The sequence below is a fragment of the Erithacus rubecula genome (assembly GCF_903797595.1).
Source record: "Erithacus rubecula genome assembly, chromosome: 28".
NCBI lineage: Eukaryota > Metazoa > Chordata > Aves > Passeriformes > Muscicapidae > Erithacus > Erithacus rubecula.
The window spans coordinates 1,344,025-1,359,371 of NC_136680.1; the positions used below are offsets into that span (position 1 = coordinate 1,344,025).

Genomic DNA, 15,347 nt, shown 5'->3' on the forward strand with positions numbered 1-15,347 from the left:
CTTTGATGTCCTTTAAGTCCTGGGAAATCACGGCTGTAAATTCGGGGTGTCAGGGAGAGACCAGCACTGGCCAGGGGGCCGTAAGGGTGAGGATGGGAGGGATGAAGGCGACTTGGGGAGTCCTCGAAGGACACAGAGGGTGGCACAGTGGGGTCTAACATCAGCTGGGAACCCTGGGGATAAGGGGCTGGTCCCCTCTTGAGGAGTTAGTCCGTGTGGGTGGCATTGAGGCAGCGCTGTCCCTCTGTGCGACACCAGTGCCAATGTGACTCCTGTTCCCGGTCATCCTCCCAATCCCCCTGCTCTCCTCAGTCTCTCTGTGTCATAGTGGTCCCAGTCCTGTTGTGTCCCTGCGCATCCCCCGGGTCCCTCTGAACCTTCCTGCATCCCCCACGGGTCCCGCACCAGACTTTTGTCCCCGAGAAATTCCTGGTTCCCACGTCCCCTTTGTCCCCCTGCATCCCCTGGTGTCCATGCATCCCCCAGTCCCCGTGCGTCCCTGGTCCTTGGACCCCCCAATTCTCCTGCATCCCAGTGTACCCCTCATCTCCAGTGCCCGAGCATCCCCCAATTCTCCTGCATCCCCGAGTTCCCCATATTCCCCACTGTCCGAGCATCCCCCCATTCTCCTGCATCCCGGGGTAACCCTCAGTACCTGAGCATCCCCCAATTCTCCTCCACACCGGTGTACCCCTCATCCCCCCGTGTCCGAGCATCCCCCAATTCTCCTGCATCCCGGGGTTCCCCTCATCCCCCAGTGCCTGAGCATCCCCCAAATCTCCTGCATCCCGGTGTACCCCTCATCCCCCCGTGTCCGAGCATCCCCCAATTCTCCTGCATCCCAGGGTACCTCTCATCTCCAGTGCCCGAGCATCCCCCAATTCTCCTGCATCCCGGGGTTCCCCTCATCCCCCGCCGCCCGGCACCCCCCATCCTCCCACGCCCTGTCTCATCCTCCCCGCCCGTGCCGGTGCCGGTGCCGGGGCCTGGTGCCGGTGCCGGTGCCGGTGGATCCTGCGGAGGCTGCGGCGGCTCCCCCCGCCCCCGGCTCCCCCCGCCCGGCGCACGGCGCGTCACGGCGGGGCCGGCGGTGGCGGTGGCGGCGGTGGTTTCGCTCGGCTCCGTTCCGTTCCGTTTCACTCCCCGCCCGCCATGGCGGCCCCGGCCCGCCGGCCCCGGGCCCTGCTCGCCCTCGGCCTGGCCCTTCTCGCCGCCGCTGCCGCCGCCGCCACGGCCACCGACCCTTTCTCGCCGCAGCTGGGAGACACCGGCGTGCCGCGGGCAGTGCGGCCAGCCTGCAGCGCCGGGCCGCCGCCGTGAGTCCGGGGCACCGGGGCACCGGACTGGGGGGGCACCGGGGCATGGGGGCATCGCGAGCATTGGGGTACCACACATCGGGGGCACTGGGGGTACTGGGGTACTGGGAGGCACTGGGGGCTTGGGAGCATCAATAGCATTGGGGGTACCAGGAGCATCGTGGGAACTGGGGACACTGGAGATATTTGGGGCATGGAGACCCTCAGTAGGATTGGGGGTACCAAGAGCATCAGAGACACTGGGAGCACTGGGAGTACTGGGAGGCATGGGGAGCATCAATTGCATTGGGAGTACCAGTATCATCATAGGTACTGGGAGCACTGGGAGCACTGGGAGCACCAGGGGCAGGAGCATCGTGGTCAGTGGGGGTACTGGGGGCATGGGGAGCACCAGTAACACCCAATGCAACTGGGAGCAGCCATGGAAGCAGAATGGGGGGCACCAGGAGGGACACATGGGGGGACCCCCCTGGAGCGACACTGGAGCAACAGGGCCAGCAGGATCTGGACAAAAAAACCTAAGGAACAACGGAATTTCCTGTCACTGCAGCCCACATGGTTTTTGGGGTGCAACACAGTGATGGCATCCCGCTGCTTGGGGGTGCCATGCAGTAGTCACCACCTGCAGCCTGCCCAATAGTCCGTGACCCCCGTGTGGTTCTGTGTGACCCTCTCACACCCCCTCTGTGTGTTCCCGCCCCCCAAATCTGTACCCCTCCCCCGAGCAGTGCACCCCCCCCTCCTGCCATCCCGTGCCAGGGCCTGGCTGGTGCCAACAGAGATGGGGGACCCTCCACGAGGACTCGGCCAGTTGCAAACCCACCGTGGGGGGCACCCTAGGGTCTGCGGGGCAGCCTCTCCCTCCTCTGGGATCGGCAGTTTGGGGGGTGCCAGCCCTCACCGCCCGGTGCTGGGCGGGGGCGGCGCTGCCCGGTGCCCCCCAGCCGGGCTCGGGGGCCGAGTGGGGGGTGTCCGGCACAGCCACCGGGTGAGCCCGGTGCCAGCTCCACGCTCTCCTCCTCCTCCTCGCCGCAGGATGCTGTTCTCAACGCCTGTTACCGGGGGCTGCCGGCTGTTCTCCATCTGTCACTTCGTGGATGCGAGCGCCGAGCTCAACACGACCAGAGCCGAGTGCGAAGCAGGTGAGAGGAGCGGCCCCTGCACCCCAAACGCCGACCCGGGGGGATCCCCACATCCCACCGGGACCCCAACACCATCTGGAGTGTCCCCTCACTCAGATTGACCCGCCCTGGGTGTCAGAGGGGAGGGGACGGGGGTGCCAGGGGTTGAGCAGCCCCAAACTCTGACCCCTCCTGTCTCCCAGCCTGTGCTGAAGCCTATGGCAATGCAGAGGAGCAGTTCGGGTGTGTGACCGGGTGCCGCAAGCAGCTGCCCGAGGTGGAGGAGAGCAGGAACGAGAAGGTGAAGGGAGATGGGGAAACCCTTCCTTGAACGGGAGCTCAGCACAGTCCCTCCCCTCCCTTGGGATGGGGGACACCCCCATCCCTCCATCCATCCATCCATCCCTCCATCCATCCATCCATCCATCCATCCATCCATCCATCCATCCATCCCTTATCCATCCATCCATCCATCCATCATCCATCCATCCATCCATCATCCATCCATCCATCCATCCATCCATCCATCCATCCCTTATCCATCATCCATCCATCCATCCATCCATCCACCATCCATCCATCCATCCATCCATCATCCCTCATCCATCCATCCAACCATCCATCCATCCATCCATCATCCATCCATCCATCCATCCATCCATCCAACCATCCATCCCTTATCCATCCATCCATCATCCATCCATCCATCCATCCATCCATCCATCCATCCATCCATCCATCCATCATCCATCATCCATCCATCCATCATCCCTCATCCATCCATCCAACCATCCATCCATCCATCCATCATCCATCCATCCATCCATCCATCCATCCATCCATCCATCCATCCATCCAACCATCCATCCCTTATCCATCCATCCATCATCCATCCATCCATCCATCCATCCATCCATCCATCATCCATCCATCCATCCATCCATCCATCCATCCATCATCCATCCATCCATCCATCCATCCAACCATCCATCCCTTATCCATCCATCCCTTATCCATCCATCCATCCATCCATCCATCCATCCATCCATCCATCCATCATCCATCCATCCATCCATCCATCCATCCCTTATTCATCCATCCATCCATCCATCATCCATCCATCCATCCATCACTCCATCATCCATCCATCCATCCATCCATCCATCCATCCATCCATCCATCCATCCATCCATCCCTCCACATGGATGTACCTCCAGATGTGCCAGGTTGGTCCAAGCCACACCCAGCTGCTTTGGCACAAGTATAAAAAGCAAATTAACTGGGCTGCACTGGACTGGGCTTGACTTGGGCCAGGCAGGGAGACCACAGGGAATTCCCAGGGTGAGAGGATCTGATTGGGGATTGTGGCAGATTCCCTCAGTTTTGATTTGTTATCTTTCCCAGCAATTAGCAACGCTTTCCCCTCCTGTATTTAATTAATTCAGCTTTTGCCAAATTAATTAAATTAGACTTTGGCCCGAGGAAGAGGCTTTTGGCTTCGTGCACGTGCAGGCAAAGATGAATCTGTGCCGTAAAAAGGGTGAAAAGCTCCTTTGAACCAACCCTCCTTTGCAGCCTGGTTTTAAGACCTTCCCAGTGCCTGATCCCATTTCCCAGCCCCTCTCCAAGGCCAGGGATCAGCATCTGGGAGTGACTGGGGGTGACAGCGAGGGCTCTCACCCCCCTCCACCCACCCAAAGCATTTTCCTCGGGTTCCCAGACGAGCAGGCAAAGCAGATTTAGCATAATAATTAGATACAGAATCTGACCTATTTATTTCCTGTTTGCTGGTTTGACCGTGCAAGGGGCTGTCGGAAAATGTTCGGAGCCAGTGGCAGGGAGCAGCCAAGCGGATTCCAGCAGGGATGCTTTAAAAATAACAAACTGCCGAGACGGCCAAGAATCCAGGGCACCGAGAGGCTGCCAGGAGAGGAACGCCCTCGGCACCGCGGCTGCTCCGCTCCCATTGTCTCTGGCACAGGAGGCTGATCCCGCCCCAAAGGGACGCTCCTGCGGCTGGGTGATGACCCCAGAGCTGGGGGGTCACCCCAGGGATCACACTGGTGACCGGATCAGGCCCTGACACATCACTTTGCATCCTTGGGAGAGGCTGGTTGAGCCCAGACCTGAGCACCCGGCTCAAGCCAGCTGTGACCTCGGGGTGGGATGTGTCCTGTCAGGGTGGGTGATGAGGGGACAGCGGGGATGTGATGCCCCCGCTCCTTTGCAGAGCCTGGAGCTGCAAGCACCATCCTTTTCCATGCTGGATTTGGTCTCCACTTTCTGCAACGACATCGTCAGCTCTGCCCAGAGCTTCATCTCCTCCACCTGGACCTTCTACCTGCAGGCTGACGATGGCAAAGTCGTGGTGTTTCAGGTGGGGGTGTCCCCAGGACCCTCTCTGTGGGTGCCCAGAGGGGTGGGGACCCCCTTCCTCACTGCCTTCTCCCTCTTTCCCTGCCCACCCAGTCCCAGCCTGAGATGGAGTACCCAGCACCCGAGGCACTGGAGATCCAGCCAGCACAGCCAGGATCAGGATTGGGATCCAGCCCTGGGGTCCCCCAGCCCCACACAGGTATGGGAGGGGTCTGGGTGCTGGGAGGGGGCTGGGAGCCTCCGAGCCCTCTCGGCTCCCATCCGAGTTCCCCAGAGCTGAACAAATTTTCCTCTTCTCGGGTCTAATCAGCTTCCCACACCCCCACACACGCTGGGGCGGGCTCTGGATGGGCTCTGTGGGATCCTCTGTGCCCCCTTAGTGGGCAGAGGGTCCCAGGGGGAGAGAGGGACCCCCATAACGTGCTGGGATGACGGGAGGGTGTATCCACACGGGTTCAGCATCAGCTCTTCCTTCCCAGGCCCCCGGGCAAAGGGGGACAAGCCCCCCATGAAGGAGCCACGGGGCAAAGCCAAGGCGCATCCCCCGGAGCCCCCGCAGCAGGAGCACGACTTCCTCGGCTGCATGTCCAAGTAGGTGGTCTGGGATCCCCCCCAGCCCCAATTCCCAGCCGTGCCCTGCCATAAACCCGTGCCCTCTCTTTGGCGGGGGGTGGGGGGGTGCTACAGGCGCTCGGGCCTTCCTCGCTGGATCCTGGCCGCCTGCCTCTTCCTCTCCATCATGGTGATGCTGTGGCTCAGCTGTGCCAGCCTGGTGACCGCCCCCGAGCAGCACGTCAAGACCCAGGTATGGGGCGAGCAGAGCCCGCAGGGTGTCAGGGACACGCGGCACGGCAGGGCGGGACATTGTGCCCTGTTTGTGGTCCCCACTGCGGGGATGAGGGGCTTCTGCACCCCCTGCACTCTTGTTTCTGCCTCTCCTCCAGCCTCTGAGCATCAACGGGGACAAGGAGTACCTGGAGGACCTGGAGGGCCCCGGCAGCTTCCCCCTGCCGCCCGTCATCACGGTCACCCTGTGCCCCGCGCACGGCGGGGAGGACGCGGGGCCGCTGCCCCTCAAAGTCGACCTGGACAAGACCATCCTGTAGCGCTCCCAGCCCTTCCCAGCACCTCCACGCCCCTCTCACCATCCCCCTGGCATCGCCCCGACCCCGCTCCGCTGCCCCTGGGGCTGTCCCAGCTCCCGGAGGGGCAGCTCCGGCTGCGGCCGTGGGGAGGCTCCCGGAGCCGGGCAGCGGCTCTGGCTCCCCCAGGGATGCCCTGTGAGCCGGATCCTGGCTCGCAGAGCCCAGAGGGGAGCTGCCAGAGCGGGGAGGCCGCAGGGAGCCCGTCCCCGGAGCGGGACTCTCTGTCTCCTCCCGCCCGGAGCCGCCGGGGCCCCGCAGCCCTCCGGGCACGGCTCCAGCGCTGGGCAGGAGGGAGCCGGCTGCGGTGGGGGATGGAGAGAGTCTGCAGCCTTCTGAGCTTTGGCTCGGCACATCCCCGGCCTCCCACCTTGGGCTGAGCCTCCGAGGCGCCGGCCCCGGCCCTGGGAACTCCCTTCCGCCGGTCGGAGCCGATCGCCTCGGCGAGCCGAAACGTGGCGAATGGATTTGGCGTTGGCAGCCGGAGACAGGAGCGGATCCCGCCGCTTCCGTGCCCACGCCAGCACCCAGCCAGCCCCTTCCCGGAGCTGCGGAGGGGCCCTGCGATGGCTCCTTCCCCTCCGCCCTCCGTGATGCCCTTGGGGAGCTGGCACCGGTGCCAACAAGTTGCTGGTGGCACCAAGCAAGGGATGGGGAGGCGTTTCCCTGATTTCCAGGTCGGACAGGAGGTGGGAGCTGCTGGGACGGCTCCATCCTGGGCTCGGCATCCTGTGGGGATGGCTCCATCCTGGGCTGGGCCGGATGGGAGCAGCTGCGGGGCTGTAGCTGCCGGCAGGACCCGCTCTCGGTGTCCCTGTGCTCGCACTGCTGCCCTCAAAGTGGGCGCTGGAACCAAGCACGGCTCCCCTTGGCTCACCCTGGCACAGCCCCTGGGCATGGAGGTGTCTCCCCGCTCCCCATCTCCCCTCCATTCTCCACCACTCTATTTCACGCATCGTTTCGTGGTTTGATTTGTTTGCACCGGCATGCGGCTCCTCCAGCGCCCCACGGGGACACCCCTGAGCCGGGAGGGTGCGGGTGTCGCCACCCCCGTGCCACCTAACACGTCTGTACAGATTAACTTATTATCCCCGACCCCTCTCCTGGGTTTTTGGGCTCTCTCCGTGTGCCGGCGGCTCCCGGGGGTCCTGGCGTGGTGGGACGGGGGGTCTCATCCCCGTCCCCACCGGTTTTGTGCTGCTCCGTATCACTTCCACCCATCCAACATATCTGGGTTTGGGGGAATTGGGTTGGGGGGAGGCGTGGGAGGGGGTCTTGTGTCCGTTTTGGGGTCCCACTTTTCGTTGTCGCTTTTGGGCCACATGTGAAGCTCGGTGCTGTCTGTGATGTCCCGGCCGCGGCAGCTCCCCCGATCCCCGGCGGGAGCTCCAGGGAAAGGACAAAGGGCAAACCCAGCCCTGAGCTGGGACGGGGAACTGAATAAAAGGTTTGTACCAGAGCCGTGGCTTTGTGGGGTGCTGGTCTGGGGCCGGCAGGAGGGCACGGGGCTGGTCCCGATCTGGAAACCGAGCCGGGATGGAACCTCTGGCAAAGAGCAGAGAAATCCCCGCTGGGTTGTTTGGCACGGTCAAGCAGCAAAGCTGCTCTCTGTGCTGAGGACAGAGATTCAGCAGCCAGGGTGGGAGGAGAGGCTGCGGGGCCAACACCCCAAAATATCCCCGGGCGAGCTGCGGGGAGGGGAAAGCGGGGTGCGGCGTCAGGGAGGGGTCAGTGAACAAGAGGGGTTGGGGGAAAAAAAAGGCTTTTCCCACTGGGAATCACCCGTGGGTGACACTGCGAGGAGGGGAAGGGACACCGTGTCACACAGCAGTGTCACACAGCAGTGTCACACACCGATGTCACACCCCAGCAGCCCCCCCGGGGCTGGCACGCCCCACGTTTCCCCCGCCGTGCCTTTGTTCTGGCGCACCGCCCGTGCCCACGCCGAGCCGAGCCGAGCCGAGCCGAGCCGTGCCAGGCACGGCAGGACGGCTCACGCGAGGGGCCGGAGCTGCATCTGCAGCCCTCCAGTAGCCCAGCGGGGACCCGAGCTCCGAGCCAGCCGGGGGCCCCGAGCAGCCGCGCCCGGCCCGGGACGCGCAGCCAGGGATGCCGAGGTGCCGGGGATGGATGCCGGGGCGCTTGGCAGGAGTCGCAGCCAAAAAAACGATCTGCTCTGCTCCCTGCCAGCAGCCTCTGCTGCCGGAGCACGTCCCCTGCCTGTCCCTCCGTGGGGGTGCGATGTTCCCCCGTCACGGGTGCTGGAGGCTCGTTTCTCGCACCATGGGGACAGGAGGGGTTTTCCCTAAATGGAGAGCGGAGGGATGCTGCTCTCAGCTCGCTGCCTGTGTGGGGGGATGCTCTGGGCAGCCTTGGTTGTGTGGGGCAGCCACGGGAGGCAGAGTGGGTGCCGTGGCTGCATTTCCCAGCCCGCAGTGGGATGGGGGGGGGGCTTGCACGGCGTCCTCAGCAAAGAAAGGGGCAGGGAGAGGTGCAGCCCAGCACGGAGCAGCTTTTGGGGTGGGCACAATCTGATGAGTTGGGGGCAAGAACCCCCTGACCAGGCCCAGGCCACTGAGTGCCCCTCAGAGGGCAGAGACACTCCTCAGAGGGCAGGGACATCCCTCGGGGGGCAGGGACACCCCTCGGGGGGCAGGGACATCCCTCGGGGGGCAGGGACATCCCTCGGGGGCAGGGACATCCCTCGGGGGCAGGGACACCCGTCGGGGGGCAGGGACATCCCTCGGGGGGCAGGGACACCCCTCGGGGGGCAGGGACACCCCTCGGGGGGCAGGGACACCCCTCGGGGGGCAGGGACATCCCTCGGGAGGTTCTTTCTACCGAATTTTCACCGGGGCTGGTGCTGGGGGCAGTGGGAAGGGCCCAGATGATTGCAGACAGCTGGTAAACCCTGCCCAGGGCGGGCAGCAGCTCTGAGTGCATCCCCTCCTGGGATGGAGCCGGGCTGCAGACCGTGGACAAGCTCCTCGTCTTTAAACTGGAGTCAGATTCCTCTCTGCTGGCTCGGGGTGCAGGAAATTGTGCCCAGGAGCAGGTGAGGAGGGACCCCACTCTAACAAGAAGGAGATGCATGAAATCTGCTGGTTCCACTCCCCCCAGCAGGCAGCCAGGGCTTTTTCCACCCGACGCCTTTCCCTTCTCTTTTATTTTATCACAGGGGAAGGAAAATTCGTGGTGTGTGGCCGTGGGCAAGGCAGGCTGTGGTGGAATCACCCTGCAGCCCATGGGGGTGGTGAGGGTGTGGGGGCACCCTGAGCCCACTGTGGGTCACGTCCTTGGGGTGAGCATTTGTGTGCCCACACTCACACCCATGTGTCCATCCTCATGTCCTTGTGTCCATCCTCATGTCCCCATGTCCATCCTCATGTCCCTGTGTCCATCCTCACATCCCCACGTCCATCCTCTTGTCCTCATGTCCACCCTCACATCCCCATGTCCACCCTCATGTCCCTGTGTCCATCCTCATGTCCCTGTGTCCATCCTCATGTCTCTGTGTCCATCCTCACTTCCCCATGTCCATCCTCACATCCTCATGTCCATCATCATGTCCTCATGTCCATCCTGATGTCCTTGTGTCCACACTCACCTTCATGCCCACACCTCCACACTCACCTCTGTGTGTCCACACATCCAGCCACAGCTCCACAATTAATCCCAGATGCTTCTGCAGCAAGAAGGAGCCTCAAAAAGCGGGAAAATCCAGCGAGTTTCCCCCTACCCTTCCACCACAGACCCCTGTGGCATCTCCCCCCTTGGCTGTGGCTCTGTCTCTGTGCCGGCAGTGGGTGTTGAAGGTTGTGGGGGTCTCACCAGCTGTAATCAGGGTCAACAGACCCCCTGGCTGCTCTTGGTGGCTGCACTGGGCTGCTGTGGTCCCCTCCAGAAAATCTCAGCTGCTGGGAGCTGGCCTGGCTCCACCAGGCTCACACAACGCCCCGAGGAGCTGGGCCAGGCACAGATTTCCCTCCCCTCCTGCCATCTGCTCCCAACAGTGCCTTTGTCCCTGTTTCTCACCCCATTCCCCTCAGGAGCACTTGTCCTGGAGCCCTCCTGCTCCTCCAGGGTGTCTCTGCTTGGGAAGAGCCCTTGGGATGCCTCAGAGGGCAGAAATCCCAGGACTGGGTCAGCAGGGACTCTGAGAGCTCCATGTGCCAATCCCCCTTTTGATGATTTGGGACCAATGATCCCCTTCCCACTCACATCCCAGGGAGATGCTGCAGCACACCAGGGGAGGTTTCTTACTCCTGCCTTGTGGGAGGAAGGAGGGGATGATTCTCATTCTTCCACGAGAATCCCCAGTCTGGGTGGAGCAGTGGGTTTGGAGCTGCAGGGCTCCTGGAGGTGATGGAAGCAGAGCCTGGGCTCCTCTCTCAGCTGGGAAAGGATATTTTCCAGCAGCTCCAGCTGCCTCTCCCTGCTCCTGCCAGCACAAAGCTGTGATCCTGAGTTCCTCAGAGCTGTAAATTCACTTTTAACCCCCATGGAGATAAATCCCCATGAATCCAGGGATGGAGTGAGGATGAGGAGGTGAGATGGGGAGCTGGACAAGCACGTGGAGCTGAACCCTTTCCCTTACAAATTCTCCTTTGACTGGTGCTTGGAGCCACCACAAAGCCCACCCGGCCTTCAAAGATGGAAACCCCACAGTGCTGCTGGAGTTGGGCAGGGCAGCACCGTGCCAAGGATGGGAAAACACATCCAAGGGTTTCCTCTCCCCATCCTCCTTCCTACAACCCACCCCAGGAGCCGGAGCCAGGGGCGATTCCACAACAACAGAACCAAAGGAAAAACAATCTCCTGGTGCTAATGGGATTGGTTCTGTCCCTACCACGCACATTCCAGCCCGGCTCGAGGGACTGCTCGGGGGGAAGGGGGGGGATAATGAAGCCAAATTATTTCTTCTGTCTTCAAATGTCAGAGTTGAGCTCGGTGCTGGCCGGGCCTGGCGCAGCTGCTGGGCCAAGGGGAGCACCCTGTGAGCAGAGCCAGGGACAGGCAATTCCCATCCCTGGCCTTGGCTGCTGCTGGGAGCACGGGGCTGGTGAGGAGAGCAGCCAGGCTGGTGGGGTTTGGCTGGGTGGGTGGGAACCAGGCCCCCCCATGGGCTGGGGTGGGGCTGCAGCACCTGCTCCCCTCTGCAGCCATCCTTGGGTTTGGGGGATGATGTGTGCTGGATATTGAGGGGTTCATTGCATGGCCCTGGTGCCAAACGGTTCTGGGGATGGCCAAGGCTGAGTGGGAGCCAGCTCTGCATGTGGGAGTGGAAGGAGCCCAAAATTCCTGTGAGAAGGTGTTGATCCTTCCCCCAGGCCAGACCCCCTCCATGCTCTGTGTCCTGCTCAGCATTCCCACACTCTGTGTTTTATCCTTGCTGGAAAACACAGAACTGCTGCTCCACAGGGTGGGGGGCACTGCCTGGGGGTGACAACCCAGCCAGGCTCCCTGGGCACAGAAGGGATGCTGCTCTTTTTGTGTTTTGTGCCAGAGCTGAGCTGGTGGTGTTGGATTGTCCCTGAAGTTGGGGGATTGTAATTTAGTGATTAAACCACCAAAACCATGTGTTCAATCCCTGTATATCATTCATTTAAGAGTTGGACTCGATGATTTTTGTGGGTCACTTCCAACTCAGAATATTCTGTAATTCTGTGAAACACCTCCATGGGGAAATACATTCAAAGGGGCAGAATAAGAATATTCCGTAATTCTATGAAACATCTCCATGGGGAAATAGAGGAAATGCAGGGCAGGATAAAAGGGAGGGAGAAAGGTTGGTCCATCCTGCTGGCACAGCAGACACAACCCAGCCTGTGCTCCTGACCTTCCCTGGGCTCAGGCTCTGGCCAGGATTACACAGGGATTAGCAGGGAGCAGAGGAGCAGAAATCCAGAGGGAATAAAAGCAGTGAGAAGAACTGGCACTGAGAAACCCCCCCACACCCTCTGGGCAGGCAGAGATGGAGCTGGATATCAAAATGTAACAAGAATTGGGGGGAAAAACCCTGTGCTGGGAAAAATCTAAGAAAAAATAGGAAAAAAAAAAAAAAACCCAACCTGGATGCTGGGAGCTGTAAAGGAATTCCTGCTGTAGGAAAAATCTAGCAAAAAAATTAAAAATAATAATTAAAAAAAAACCCCACCAAACCTGGATGCTGGTGCTGGGAGCTGTGAGGAATTCCTGCTCCTGAGTGGGATGAAATGAGGAGGTCTGAGGGAAAGGCAGAGCTGCCAGCTCATGATTTTGTCATTACTCTCCCAGTGCTGGCTGTGGATTTTAAAGCCCAGCTGTGGGAGCCGTGGGATTCACAAGAGCTTGGCTTGCAGCAAAAGGTACATGGAGAGACCTCATGTTTTGCAAAGGGAAAAACAAACCAAAAAAGAAAAAAAAAAAGGTGAAAATATGACTCAATTAGATCCTGAAGGCTTGAAATCAAGATCAGAAAAAAGAAGAATGTAAATAGTTTAGGTTTATTCCTTTTTGATTTTTTTTTTTTAACCCAGTCCTGTTAGAGTTGGGATTTTCCAGGCAGATCTCTGCTCTCCACAGTAGGAAATCCAGGCCTGCCTGGATAAACTGAGTGCACAGGATAAATATATTACAGTTGTGTGAGTTGCTCAGATTGCTGTGCTAACACTGGTCATAAAATTCACCTTAGATATAAGGCAGGCTGCTCAGGAAAGGGGGCTAAGTGCACTCAACAAATAATGAAGAGAAATAAAAATAAATATCAAATGGCCCATAAAATCAAACAATAATGGTAACTAAAAAGTTCCTGGATTTGCTGCCAGAGGTAAAATCCCATCAGCAATATGAAATAACAAGAAATACCCCCCTTGCTTCCTTCTCCACATGACACAAGTCAGCACGCCTGCTCACCAGAGTTGTTAGGGAATACATCTTCCTTCCAGGGTCTTATAAATGCATTTTTCCTGCTTTGAGAGACCTTCTGGGGTTTGATTTAACTGGGATCTGGGGAACATTTACAGCATCCAGCTTTTCCTGCAGGGGAAGCAGAGGTGTAACATTCACAGCTCCCATTGCTGCCCCACCTGGGATGGAAAAGGACACAGCCCCTGGTGGGACAGAAATAACTGCACCTCAAATATCAGGGTGGACCTAAAAATAACAGAGGGCAAGTTTGTTTTATGTCTTCCATGGGTCAGGTTGAGGTGGTTGAGGGAGCTGGGGAGGGGCTCAGAAGGAGAAAAGGAGCTCAGGGGGGATATTTTGGCTCTCCCTGACAGGAAGGGACAACAGGACAAGAGGGAATGACTCAGGCTGGGCCAGGGGAGGGTCAGGGTGGATATTTGGGAAAATTCCTTCATAGAAAGGGTGGTCAGGCTTTGGGAGGGAGGTTTGGGGTCACCCTGGAGGTGCCCAAGGGATTCCTGGAGGTGGCACTCAGCCCTCAGGGCTGGGGACAAGGTGGGGATCAGCCACAGCTGATCTCAAGGACTTGAAAAAGACCTTGGAGGTCTTTTCCAGCTTAAATAACTCCATGATTCCACAAAGTGACCCCCAGAGAGAGGGGGAAGGTGTCAAATGAAGCCGAGCTGGATGCGGGACAACCACGAGGTGTTGGGAAGGAGGGGCAGGAGCCCCCCCAAACACCAGAAGAACAAAAAGAAAACCTCTAGAAAGGGGGGAGAGCAGGGTGGGAGCTCCTGCAGCTCCAATTTCCACAAGGGGCAGAGGATGGAACACCAGGAGGGTCCATCCATGGCCTCTTTCCATGCTGACATCTCCTCCTCCTTGCAGGCTGTGTCTAAAATAACAAGGCCCTGAGGTCCTGGCCAGGGTCTCCGTGTGCTGCAGCAGCACAAAGAGCAAATTAATAAGCACTGCTTCCCTTTCTCCCCAAGGTTTTGGGAGGCTTAATTAATGAATGTCTGTAAAACGCATTTGGAGCTGGGAATGAAATGTGCTGTGGAAATGCCAAATATTTTTAATGCTCCAGCAGATTTAGGAGGTTTAAATAAGAAAAATACACAGCTTTTCCTCTTCGAAACAGATTGCTGCTCCCCTTGAAGCGAAGAGCTCCAGAACATGAAGTTTTCATCAGGCTGACTTGAAAGGGAGTTTTCACGGCTTTCCAAGCTCGTTTATTCTCATGGACGAATTCCCCCCTTTCCCTTCTACAGATGTGGACACCGAGCCTGGGAAATCAAAGAATTACCCCCGGCCGTTGGCAGGGCCAGCGCTATGAATAATTTCCTGATTCCCACCGATGCCTGGAATGCCCCCCGGAGCAGATGTGTGCCGGCTTTAGGAATTACACGGAGCCCGCCTGGCCCCGGTGGCTTCGGGCAGAGCTGGGCGGGCTCTGATGCCGACCATGTGTGGGGACCGAGGCGGTTTTGGCACCGCGGCTCGCAGCGAGCTCCGGCGACAGCACGGCACCCTCTGGAGGGTACTGCTGCTCCTGCACGTGCGGCTTTTTGGCAGAAAAATCCCGATCCAGGGCGGCCCAGGCGGCCCGGCAGGAGGATTTGTGTCACTGCTGTCCCCGCAGTGCGGGCTGGCTGCACGCGCGATGACCCACAGGTGACACTCAGTGATCTGCAGGTGGCACTGAGTGATCTGCAGGTGACACTCAGTGATCCTCAGGTGACACTCAGTGATCCTCAGGTGACACTGAGTGATCCGCAGGTGACACTCAGTGACCCGCGGGTGGCATTGAGTGATCCTCAGGTGACACTGAGTGATCCGCAGGTGGCACTCAGTGATCCGCGGGTGGCATTGAGTGATCCTCAGGTGACACTGAGTGATCCGCAGGTGGCACTGAGTGACCCGCAGGTGACATTGAGTGACCCGCAGGTGACATTGAATGATCCCCACGGGACATTGACTGAGTGACCTGCAGGTGACACTGAATGATCTGCAGGTGGCATTGAGTGACCCACAGGTGACACTCAGTGACCCGTAGATGATATTGATTGACCCGCAGGTGGCATTGAGTGACCCGCAGGTGACATTGAATGATCCCCACGGGACATTGACTGAGTGACCTGCAGGTAACACTGAATGATCTGCAGGTGGCACAGAGTGATCTACAGGTGACATTAATACAGATGATACTCAGTGATCTGCAGGTGACATTAACTGATCTGCAGGTGATATTGAGTGACCCACAGGTGACACTCAGTCACCCGCGGGTGGCATTGAGTGACCCGCAGATGGCACTGAGTGACCCGCAGGTGACACTGAGTGATCCTCAGGGGACATTGATTGATATGCAGGGGACATTGATTGACCCGCAGATGGCACTGAGTGATCCGCAGGTGACAACGAGTGATCTGCAGGTGACACTGAGCCTGGGACGTGACAGAGTCCTGGTCCCCTCAGTCTGGGAGGTGACAAAGTCACCTTGGCCG

General features: G+C 59.4%; 1 protein-coding gene across 1 annotated transcript; it reads left to right on the forward strand.

The window, feature by feature from the left end:
- The first annotated feature begins 1,053 nt into the window (after positions 1 to 1,053).
- On the forward strand, positions 1,054 to 5,925 carry TMEM59L (transmembrane protein 59 like). The gene is given in 11 exon segments (XM_079328304.1): positions 1,054 to 1,268; positions 1,270 to 1,290; positions 1,292 to 1,316; positions 2,352 to 2,378; positions 2,380 to 2,458; positions 2,641 to 2,738; positions 4,668 to 4,814; positions 4,907 to 5,012; positions 5,293 to 5,404; positions 5,501 to 5,618; positions 5,758 to 5,925. Coding segments are annotated over 11 exon segments (1,011 nt in total). The 5' UTR covers positions 1,054 to 1,152; the 3' UTR covers positions 5,920 to 5,925.
- The last annotated feature ends 9,422 nt before the right edge of the window (positions 5,926 to 15,347 follow it).